The sequence below is a fragment of the Callithrix jacchus genome, chromosome 1 (assembly GCF_049354715.1).
Source record: "Callithrix jacchus isolate 240 chromosome 1, calJac240_pri, whole genome shotgun sequence".
NCBI classification, from domain to species: domain Eukaryota; kingdom Metazoa; phylum Chordata; class Mammalia; order Primates; family Cebidae; genus Callithrix; species Callithrix jacchus.
This window is the reverse complement of record NC_133502.1, coordinates 179,299,341-179,310,884: the sequence shown is the minus strand read 5'-3', so window position 1 is coordinate 179,310,884 and position 11,544 is coordinate 179,299,341. Positions and strand designations below refer to the sequence as shown.

At 51.9% G+C, this 11,544-nt stretch overlaps 1 protein-coding gene across 12 annotated transcripts in view; it reads right to left on the bottom strand.

The window, feature by feature from the left end:
- Positions 1-5,683: 5,683 nt before the first annotated feature.
- Positions 5,684-11,544, bottom strand: part of FUBP3 (far upstream element binding protein 3) — a 57,609-nt gene continuing 51,748 nt past the window's right edge. For 7 of the 12 annotated variants that reach the window (XM_078329612.1, XM_078329618.1, XM_078329614.1 and 4 more), the window contains 3 exons: positions 9,356-9,427; positions 7,979-8,106; positions 5,684-7,012 (listed from right to left, as the gene is read on the bottom strand). In XM_078329612.1, the coding sequence (XP_078185738.1) occupies positions 7,004-7,012; positions 7,979-8,106; positions 9,356-9,427 (209 nt within the window). In that variant the 3' untranslated portion in view covers positions 5,684-7,003. The remainder of the gene's footprint in view (positions 7,013-7,978; positions 8,107-9,355; positions 9,428-11,544) is intronic. The other 5 variants (XM_078329630.1, XM_078329639.1, XM_009004225.4 and 2 more) reach the window with 1 other exon arrangement.

Genomic DNA, 11,544 nt, shown 5'->3' with positions numbered 1-11,544 from the left:
GAGTTGCTTACATAAAACACAAAAGTTATTTCCATGAGATAAAGGGGAACACCAAGCTTTACCATAAAATCACAAGTCTCCTTCCATCACAAGGTAAGTAAGTTACGCCCAGTAAATACTTAGCAATTGTATATACTTTTTTGAAGTTAATATTTTACAACTAATGTAGCAAGGATCCAAAAATGAACACAATTAAGCAATAAACCATAAGGAACAAAAAGTGGACACAATGCCTCCCAAGTCCTCACATCCATAAAGTAATGTCTGTTAATTATTTTGAATAGCATAGTCCCTCTCTCGGTTCCTGCTTTCCCTCAGCTCAACTTCCCCCAACCGGGCATCTGTGTCCGGGCTCAAGCTTACCCCATGGTGAGGCCCATTTCCTAGGGGCCTCACACGGGAGCGTTCCCCACAATTGAACAGCCTCACTCCACCCATCCATGGACCAAGTTGTCACCCACACATCCGTTACTCGCAGCTGTGGGGCTGGGGGCGGTCCCGGCCACTCTTGGAGTTGCCTCACCTGCCCCGTGGGCATTGTTCTTTCCCAGCCGCTCAGCTAATGTGACTCCAGGGCCCTGGGCTCCCAGGAGAAGCCAGTGGGTCAGTGCTGAGCTGACATTTTGTCACATCGCACAGGCTGTCCCGGGCACTCAGAGTGAAGCAGACAAAAGCACCGGAGCAGTCAGTCATCACTATTGGTTGCCAGGAATTTTTTTTTTTTAAAGACAGTTTTGCTTTTGTTGCCCAGGCTGGAGTGTAGTGGCGTGAGCTCAGTTTACTGCAACCTCCGACTCCTAGATTCAAGCGATTCTCCTGCCTCAGCCTTCCAAGCAGTTGGGATTATAGGTGCCTGCCACCACCTCCGGCTAAGTTTTTGTATTTTTGGTAGAGATGGGGATTCACGATGTTGGCCAGACTGGTCTTAAACTCCTTACCTCAGGTGATCCACCACCTCGGCCTCCCACAGTGTGGGGTTATAGGTGTGAGCCACCACATCCGCTCTTTTCTTTGTTGTTTTCTGAGACAGGATCTTGCTCTGTCACCCAGGCTGGAGTGTAGCAGCGTGATTACAGTTCACTGCAGGCTTGACTTCCTGGACTCAGGGGATCCTCTCACCTTGGCCTTCCAAGTAGCTGGGACTACAGACACGCACCATCATGCCTGGCTAATTAAAATAAAATTTTTTTTGTAGAGATGGGGTCTCACCATGTTGCCCAGGCTGGCCTCAAACTCTTGGACTCAAGCGATCCTCCCACCTTGGTCTCCCAAAGTGCTGAGATTACAGCTGTGAGCCACTGCACTGGGCTGGTTGTCAGTTTTTGAGAGCTCATTAAGAACCAGGTGTCAGGCCCGGCACGGTAGCTCAGGCATGTAATCCCAGAACTTTGGGAGGCTGAGGCGGGCAGATCACCAGGTCAGCAGTTCGAGACCCGCCTGGCTAACATAGTGAAAGCCCATCTCTACTAAAAATACAAAAATTAGCTGGGTGTGGTGGTGGGAACTTGTAGTCCCAGCTACTCGGGAGGCTGAGGCAGAAGAATCTGGGAGGCGTACCTGGGAGGCGGAGGTTGTAGTGAGTGGAGATTGCGCCATTGCACTCCAGCCTAGGCAACAAGAGCAACACTCTATCTCAAAAAAAAAAAAAAATCGCATTTTTCTTATAGGAAAGTAAGATCCAGTGGATTCTAGCTGTTCGTGGTCATGATGTATAAAGATTCTGCAAACACTGAATCATCAAATACTGAACCCTTGCTCCTAAGGGAAATACAAGGCAAGGTTCTCGCAAGCCAGTGGCCAATCTACATATCATCTTTTTCATTTTTGTAAGAGATGGGTCTTGCTATGTTGCCCAGGCTGGAATGCAGTGGCTATTCATAGGCACGAACATAGACCACTATAGCCTTGAACTCCTGGGCTCAAGTGATCCTCCTGTCTCAGCCTCCCTAGTAGCTGGAACTGTAGGCATGCATCAGCACTCCATAATCTTGTTTTATGTGTGTTTCTGTTTGAAGACTCTGTATTGATCGGGAACGACAACTCACACCTGTAATCACAACTGTTTGGGAGGCTGAGATGTGTGGATCATTTGAGGTCAGGAGTTTGAGACCAGTCTGACCATGCTGAAACCCCATGTCTACTAAAAATACAAAGAAATTAGCTGGGCATGTTGGTGGGAGCCTGTAGTCCCAGCTACTCGGGAGACTGAGGCAAGAGAATTGCCTGAACCAGGGAGGTGGATGTTGTAGTCATTGTGCTACTGCACTCTAGCCGGGGCGACAGAGCAAGACCCCATCTGTAAATAAATAAATAGGTACCTTATTTAATATATACATCATTCATTTATTAACATTGAATTCATGCCCACAGCCCTGTAGCTCAGGCCTGCAAGAAGCAGAGCGCATGCATTGTCTCTATCACTGCATCTCAGCCTTCCTGTGCTTAGGAATGCTAGGCGGCCCTTTAGTACTATGCTTGGGGGCCGCTTTAGTCAGTGAAGCTGCCAAAAAAAAAAAAAAAAAAAAAAAAAGCAAAAACCTTGGCACTAAGTAGACTGCAAGGAAAAGTGCTTATTTATGGCACAAGAGCTGAAACCAGAAGGCAGAGCGTTGCCTTTTCCACCTCAGCTGGGAACAGGTGCATTGAGTCACTCCCATTTTTCAGCGTGAATGACTGCAAATGCCCTGTGAGGGCAGATTTGGGGGTTGCAAATACAGTTCGGTGAGTAGGTGAATTTGCAAATACGGAATTGAAAATGATGATTGACTATAATGCACTTCCGGGGTTGGCCGTGGTTGGTATTCAACCCTAACTTTTAAGATTTTCCCACCAGCCAGGCACAGTGATTACACAGCCTGTAATCCCAGCACTTTGGGAGGCCGAGGTGGGTAGATCATGAGGTCAGGAGATCAAGACCATCCTGGCCAACATGGCAAAACCCCATCTCTACTAAAAATACAAGAATTAGCCGGGAGTGGTGGCGTTCCCCTGTAGTCCTAGCTACTCAGGAGGGTGAGGCAGGAGAATTGCTTGAATCCGAAAGGCGGAGGTTGCAGCGAGCTGAGATTGTGCCACTGCACTCCAGCCTGGGCAACAAAATGAGACTCTGTCTCACAAAAAAAATCTTCTCCCCATCCTGCCAACCATCTTCCTTGGTGGTGACTACAAAAGTCAGTGCGCCCCCAGCAGGCGGTGGTCACGCTTTCTTCTGAAGCCCTAGTTGGAGTGTGCAGCATAGAACCTGGCACACAACTGGCCCCTCCATGCCCATGTGAATAAGGGCAGGTCTCAGCCTTTGACTGAGCCCTCATCTGTGAAATGGGGAGATTAAGTCTTTCTACCTCCCGGGATGCAGAGACCACCTTGGAAGCAGATGTCTGGAAAGGGCCAGGACCCCTTGGGAAATGCTACAGAAACACCTTCAAGACAAAGGACAGCCAAGATGGCCATTGTTTCAAGGGCGATGAGTGTTGTCTTCACTTCTCCTTCCACCCAAGACACAGACCCAGGGCCAGCAGCCCCCTGCGGAATTGAGTGTCAAGCCACTTTCTGGCCATTAATCTCTAAGCATCTATCAGGCCCATTTGCTCCAGCACATCTTCTCATCTTAAAACCCCCCAGCTGGGCCCTGGTGGACCAGAAATGGGGCTGAGAGACAGTGGGGCTGTAGCCAGCTAGAAGCTATGTTCTCATGGACCAGGCGCTGCACTGTGCCATCTGTGGGGGCTGTGGGACATCATGGGTGGTCACCACTTTTGAATGACCCTGGAAAGATGGTGCCTCCTACCTGATGAGAGGCCAAGGGTACTGACTGAGGCACATTGACTGAGAACTCCCCAACCCCAGCCCAAACTTCTGGGTGGGGCTGGGATCGGCTCAGCAGGGTCCTCGATGAATCCTGAGCTTGGGCAGCTGGCAGAGACCCAGTAGGCAAGCGCGGTGGCAGGTGGGGGTGGGGCACACGTTCAGAAGACAGACTGGGCATTCGCCCACCCCGCCTCCCCGACCCCGACTGCCCTTGCAGTGATGACCATGCATCTTTCTTAATGGAACACAACCGCTGAACTTGGTACATTTCAAGCACTTTAGCCTTCCAGTACAGCAGACTGCTGATGAAAATCATCTTCCTTGGGCGCCATGTTAATGAGAGGCCAAATTTCATATGCTTGCAAACTTTCTGCCCTGCCTCCTGTTGTACTACACCCCCTCCCCGCAATAAAAGATTGCATCAGAGAGAAAGAGATTTCCATAATTTATAGTATGGGCATTTCACTGGGGACAAGCGCTAATCTGTACTTACCGATACATTTAAGAAAATGCATCCTCCGCAAGCCTGCACCATTTATGACTCTTGGCACAAACCGCAATGCTCAGTCTTCAATTAAGGGACACCTTAGGGTTCATTATCACACAATCGCTCCCTGTGAACCATGCCAAATGCTGTTTTGGCACAGAGCTTGGAAGATGAATTAGAAGGAAGTCTTCTCTGTAATGCCCTCTCTGAATTCCCATTACCGTCATCAGCCTTTACGTCCTCCTCCCACTCGGCCCCTCCCCCCAGTTTCCAAGTGCCTTTTACTATTCAATTTCTCAACGTCAAACTCGATTCTCTGGAGGTGCAGTTAAAGATGCCACATCTCTTTTTTGTCTTCCGGCTCTCAACAGGCCTGCCATGGCTGCAGACGGGCTGCTCTCCACACCCCTTTTCAGCCTGAAGGAGCCACAGATGCTTTTGCCCCCCCCTCCTGTCAGAGCCTGGAGTACAGACAAGAGGCTGGTATTGGCCAGGCACACCCCACCAAGCCCTGTGAGGGTCCTGACCAGGATGGAGACAGCACCCTGCACCAAGTAGAGGCGGCCTGCACAGAAAGGCTGAGGGCCAAGGCAGGGGCTGCTCAGACATGAAAGCAGACACTGTGCTCAAAGCCAGTCACCCCAACTGACAGGAAGAAGGAAAAAAAAAAGGCAAGGCTGATGTTTATTTCTGAACGCCCTTCCAAGTCTGGGGCTGACCCTGTCCCCACGAATCCTAAGACTGTAACTTAACACTTCTGGGAAAGGATGCCCCGTTTGTGTCTTTATGAAAGGACAGCAGAGAATGAGCACGAGCTGACGCTTCCCAGTCCTCCTGGCAACCTGGGGTCCCACCGTGGGCACAGGGCTGTGAGAAATTGCTACCACCAGGGCCACAGGTGAGGCTGGGGACAAGGAGGCAGGGGTGTCAGGCAGCAACAGCCAGGGACACCCAGCCAGGCCTAGGGCAGCCCACCTACATGGGCGAGTGTGCGTTTGTGGGCAGGCCGGGAAGGGGAGCGGGTGGAGGGAAAGGGGCCGCCCAGCCAGTGGCAGAAGCCGGCTGACCCACTGCACGCCTTTCGATGCATCTCCCAGCTCCATCCGATGACACTCCCGTACTGACTTCTCACTTAGAGAGGCTTGGCTGTGACAGGGAAGAGGAGCTGATCTCAACTACCTCTCTCAAGTCAAGCTGTCAAATCATACAAAGCCATTAAAATGAAATTAGCTTAACCACATAGCTAGGCATCCAGGCTGTGCACCAGCGAAGGCGGGCTGGCATGGTGAGAGAGATGGGCGAGGCCCGCTGGAACCCTCTTTCCCTCTCGGCAGCAGTGGGCAGGGGCAGGGGGACGAACCCACGAATGGAGAGCAAACAGGCCAGAAAGACTTTGCCCACAAGATGTCTTGTGGAAATTTTATTATATAGAGTGTAAAATGAATTGTCAGTCAAATAAAAACACTTTCTTTTTTAAAAAACCACATACATGCATAACATTTTTCAATTGTCTTTTTTAATAGTTAGACATTTCAAGCATTATAAGAAAAATAAGGAGAAAAAACCAGAAACTAACTTCAGTACATTTCGAACGGAATGTCCCTCAGGTCAATTAGAAATGCAAGAAAAAATAGCCTCAATTCCGTTTTTTTCCTTTAAAAATACATGTTATCTGTACAAGATACACTACAGTAAACATTGGAAATCATATTATCCCTTTTATTAAATCAAACTTATTTAATTCATACTGAGGTTAATACTAGATTTATTTATTCATCTAGTTAATCTGACAAAATATTAAGAAAATATTTAAAAGAAGAAAGCAAACACCACCTTGGAATTAAAAAATAGTTAACTACGTTTTTATACGGTTTAATGTTCCACAGTGTTTGTTAAAAGTTATACTGAATTTCTTAATATTAAAAATAACAGTATTTATATTTCTGAGAGAATAGAGACAGGTTTTTTGTGTTGTTTTAAAAACAAGCTTGGAGGTCTTAGATACACAATTGCAACTGGTAATGGAGACATGAAAAAAACGTATGCTAAACACATGAACACATTTTTATATTACCCCTTTAGAACTCTAGAAATTATACAGACCCTAGAAAATGCCCCTCCCAACCCTGTCAGACAGCAATACAATTATCTGTCTCAATTCAGAATTCACATAATTAATTACAATACATAATAGTTCAGTTTTTAAAAAAATGCAATAAAACCAGACAGCCAAGATACAAGAAATTAGAAGTAAAACATTTAATGAATGTACACATTTAAGAATACTTAAATACTGCTTTAAAATTTTTAAAAAGAATTTGTTACATACCACCTAAGACTTCCAAGCCACTTTCTGTTGCAACAGAAAAAACTGCAAATAAAAAGGACACGAAACAAAAACAAAACCCAAGCAAAAGCTTCGTGTTGAAATGTCACAGCTCTGAGGCGCACTCTGGTGCCTGAACGTGCAGCTATGGCTCCAAAGAGAGCCCCAGAGCTTACACACTTGAAATAACAAACAAAAATGATCAGCAATTTTTAGTAACTAATTTTCCCGATTTTTAGAAAAGTTCCGTTAATCTAAATATAGTGTTTCACAGAACAAAACAAAGGTTCTTCATCGAAAGGTCTGCACATCTAAAAACCTCTGTTACAAACAGGTTTTCTTTCACCATGATTCGAGGGGAAGGTGGCCGCAAGGATGCTGTCCTACTGCTCCTGTGGACGCAAGGGAAGAGGAGTTAGTCTGTGATGGCAGCTTCTGAAGTCTGGGCGTCAGTGGGGAGGTGACAGGTCACCCTCTTCCCGCTGGCTCCACACCGGCACTGGCACACACAGACAGGGCCGAGTCTCTGCACCTCCCCCGGGTCTTGCGTCACGGGAGCCGGTCCAGACAAAACCTCTGTCGAAGAGGAGGTCTTGGGCTCCTCTCTCTGCTGGGGACTCAGGGCAGGGAGGAGTGGACAGTGTGAGCCACGTTTCTCCGTCGCCACCAGCCATGACACCTGTTTCCCCAGGACTAGACCCAGAGAGCCAATTTGGCAGTGGGAGGCCCAACGAGCTGAGTCCAGGGCCAGGAGGTAACTGAAATGTTATCCACGAGGACCTGACTGGCATCAGGTGGGAAATATGCCCTGTGGGAACGTTTGGATGTCTTCCCTTCTTTAATAAGAAATCCGTTTTTGGCCTCTGAACAGAACCCTCTAGGTTCTGCGCAGGAGAGGAGAGCTGGACTGCCCCCACCCCTCCACTGCCTCCTACTGCTTCGGGGCATGGCTGACGGCCTGGCCACTCCACCCTCCTCCAGAGCAGCTGCTGGGGCACACCATTTGCACTTGGCCCTTTGCAATTAGGGAAGCTGCGGCTTAGAGAGAGACAGAGACTACTACTCAGCCCTGAGGTCTGGGACCTGGACTTGAGGAAAGATCAGGCACTTCCTCACAGGGGCTGTGCCACCAATCTCCCTACTAAACTCTTTCCCTGGAGCAAGGAGGGTCAGAGGGGCTGGAGCTGGGCTCTCAGCAGAGACAACCTCGCTGAGGAGCAATGGGCCCAGAGGCTCCTCCTAGCCCAGTGCTCTCACCCTGGGGTCAGAAAACAGGAGGCTCGAGAGCAGGGGCTTGGGGCTTGGGGCTTGGGGCTTGGGGCTGGGGAGTGGTGCGGTGCCAGTGATTAGCTACAGACCTGGCTATGGGCCTGTGCCTGTCCTAATGTCTGCCCGTAGAAAGCGACCTGCTGTCTGTAATATTCCGCCCAGGCCATTGTGTAGTCCGGCGGGGAGCTGGCCTGAGGAGCCGTGCTGGCGGCGTGACCTGGTTGACAAAGGAGGAAATGCAGGTTAACGGGAGTGAGGGTGCACGGGGCAGGGGCCCTTCCTGAAGGCCCTGGGCATCCACTCTCTGGAGGCTCTCCCTCCGGATGCCGGTAGGTAGGAAGGCCGGGGGGCGTGCGGTGCGGTGCAGCTGGTGCTGCAGGAGTGCTTGCTACAAAAGGTGCTGTTAGCCTTTGCTGCTGGCCCTGCTCCGCCTGTGAAGACCAATCCTCACGCCTGCCTTCTCTGTGGAAGTGCATTCTCCGCATCTGCCTGCCTGCCCCATCAGCTCCCAGGGGCCCATGACAGAGAGAGAAGGGGGGATTCTGGGGTTGGGGGTGGGGAGAACAGGAGTGCCTAGCCTGGGTGCCTGTGATGGTGTCCAAATCCTGTGAACAGCTTGAAACACAGGCCCAGTGTTGTCTGGGAACTGGGATTTGGGGAAGACAGGGCAGCTGAGCTTGCACCAGGTCCCCCGGTGACAATGACTCAATACTTCCACCTCCAGCCCCTAGAGAAGCCACGAACCCGGCGATGATTCCAACACTAGGGGGACCATTTCTCTGGTGGCCTTCAACCCCATCTCTTCTAACCAGCAGGAAACACCCTCCAGACACCAGGCATACGAGATTCCTCTTTAAACAAGACCCCAGGTCCTCCGGTCTAGTCACTGTAGAATCGGTCCAGAGTCTGGTACTAATTTTAGATGACTCCCCGGAGACCTTCGGCTTGCCGGGTCCCTTGCCCTGCTCCGAAGGCTGGTTTCGTTTCTGGTAATTAGAAAATGGGCCTACTTAAGAGGAGAAACTAAGCACCCAGCTCCAATGCCCATGTGAGGCCCCCTTCCCTGAGTCTCCACCTCTCTTCTCATCTGCCCTGAAGCACCGAGACCCAGAACAAGACGCTTGGGGGTCTGTCTGCTGGCCAGGCAGCACCAACCGGAGTTGTTCCATCCCTAAGGGTTCCACACTTTCAGGCGCCATGCCCACCTCTAAATGCCGCCGGACCCAGCAGGGAGAGAATGGAGGAGAGGATGGCAGGTCTGTGCCGGGCGGCAGGGCAGCCTGCGGTCACTGACTGACTATGACTGGGCTCCCAACAGACAGGCAGGCAGGCGCCGGGGTGCAGGGTGAAGAAACAATGAGCTCAAGGCACACGGGGAAGGCAACAGCGAGCCTTGGACTATGAAGTCTGCGGGTTGGAGGGGACTCTGCTGCCGGAGCCACATGTGAGGAGGGCCGGGCACTCACTCTGCTTTTTGTAATAGTCTTCCCAGGCCTTGCTGTAGCTGGGCTGGCTGCTCTGCGGCTGGCTCTGCTGGCCTGTGCGAAGAACACAAAAGCAGTCAGGCCTTCCGACTCCTCAGCCTCGGCCCCGGCCTGCCGACTGCAGGCCCTGCCCTGTACTCCTCCACCTCACTCCTGGCCACACACGGCTCCACAGCCCTGCCTGGGAAGGAGGTAGCAGCTGGCAGGGCTGGGAGGAGGGTGTAACAAAGATCACTGGGGCTGGGCAGATGGGCAGCCCCTCACAAGACAACCAGAAGACTAGGCTGACCCCCTTCAGATGGAGACTCGAGCTGTGGGTCCACAGAGGGGGTTCAAGGGCCACAGCCACCACTGTTCTGGGGCTCCCCAGTCAGCCTTCCAAAGGACAAAGACTCCAGGGGCTGCTGACCACGCTCTTTGCCTGGCCTTCTGCTGAAGGGCTGGGGGCTGTGCCTCTGGACCAGTGGAAGTAGAGGGGCCACTTGGTGCAGGAGTGTGCAGTACCAGTGGGCTCCGGGACCCTGCCTGGCCTCAGGCCATGCTGGGGACGGGGAGAGGGAAAGGGGATGAACGTGTGGGGTGGTCCCGCCCTTCTCTTCCCTGCAGGACCCTGGGTTCACCCGCTAGGCTGTGTGGGCAGTGAAGACTGTGGGAGGTGGAGAAACAGCTGGCGTGGGGGAACAGAGCCTCAGCACTCTGCCAGGAATAAGAGCGGTTTCAAAGACTTGACCACAGCAGTGAGTCAGAGTCAGGACCTTTCCTTCTGCCCAGGTTGGGGCTGGCTCAAATGTTCACCTGTCAAGGCTCACAAAAGACCCCTTCACTATCCCTTCTCCGGTGAGGACTATGGCCTGAAGCAGGCAGGAAGGACGAGCCACTGCAGAAACGCACAGCTGAACGCTTTCTCCGCTAGTTCACTTACTGCAGGCTGAGGAGGAGTGTGGGAAGAAGCACGCAGGGGGAGTCAGAAGGGAAGGAGACACCCCACTTCCTCCCACAGGGGCAGGACGAGGGAGTGACAGGCAGCAAACACTCTTCCCTCAGACACGGAGCAGCAAGCAGGACTCTGCTGCCAAACACTATTCCACCAACCCAACCAGTTGTCAGCCACAAAGCCCCTGAACAAACCAATGAACCACGCTCAACCACCTGAGACGAAGGCTGTCTGACCGTGGCAGGACCACCGGCGGCTCCTGTGCACCCCCTTCCTCTTCCCACAGGCTCCAAAGCTGGCAAAGCTGGCAGCACCCCCCTCAGGGAACCATTTCCCCCAAAGGCCTCCCAGGCCCCAGTGTCTCCAGAGTCAATCCTGGCCGCCTTGCTGCCTGGAGGATTCCCTCACACAAGAACAGCACCCAAAGGCCGTGGCACCATGAGCGCAGCTCCCACCAAGAGGTCAGAGGCAACGAAGCAGGGCTGGACACCATGGAGAAGCAAGCAGAGGGGAAGGGAATGGTGGGATCTGGGTGGTGTGTAGGTGCTCACTGTGGAGCATTCGATGATGCCTGAAACATTTTGTACTAAAATATTGGGGAAAAAGGGAAGGAACCCAACTCTACAATTTCAGAGCCCAACTCTCCACTTTAGAATTCACTGCCAAGCCCTTCCTTTCACATGTGACAAGTGGAGCCCCAGAGAAGGTGACATGTGCCTGAGGCCACACAGCACTGGCCTCAGGGCTCTGTGAAAGCCTGAGTGGCAGAACCCCAGAAAGGGGGCTCAGGCCCTCTGAGCCAGACTGTGAGGCAGGGCCTGCAGCCTGGGTGCTGTGAGAATCCAGACACTGAAAAAGGCTTTCCAGACACAGATGGAAACTCAGATGGGTCAAGAGAACCTGGCTGGTACTAAGGTAAGGGTTGTGCTTTGCTTTGTGAAGGCCATGCCAGAGCGGCCAGACCAGCTCTGAAACCCAGCGGTGGCTCCTGAAGCTGCTGTGGGGACAGAGTGGGCAGTCGCTCTGATTCCCACCAGAACTTTCTCCTTCACAACCATTTTCCCTGGACAGGCAGTATGCAGCAGAGGGCATTCCCTAACTGTTTGCTTCTGAAAAGTTCAGGAGACGGAAGCTCGAGAGGGGAGAGGAAGGCAGCCACCCAAAGCCGGGGGAGGGAACTGGGGGGCCCTTCTCCACCAGAAGAGGAGGGGCAGAAGCTGGCTCAACCCATACCCAC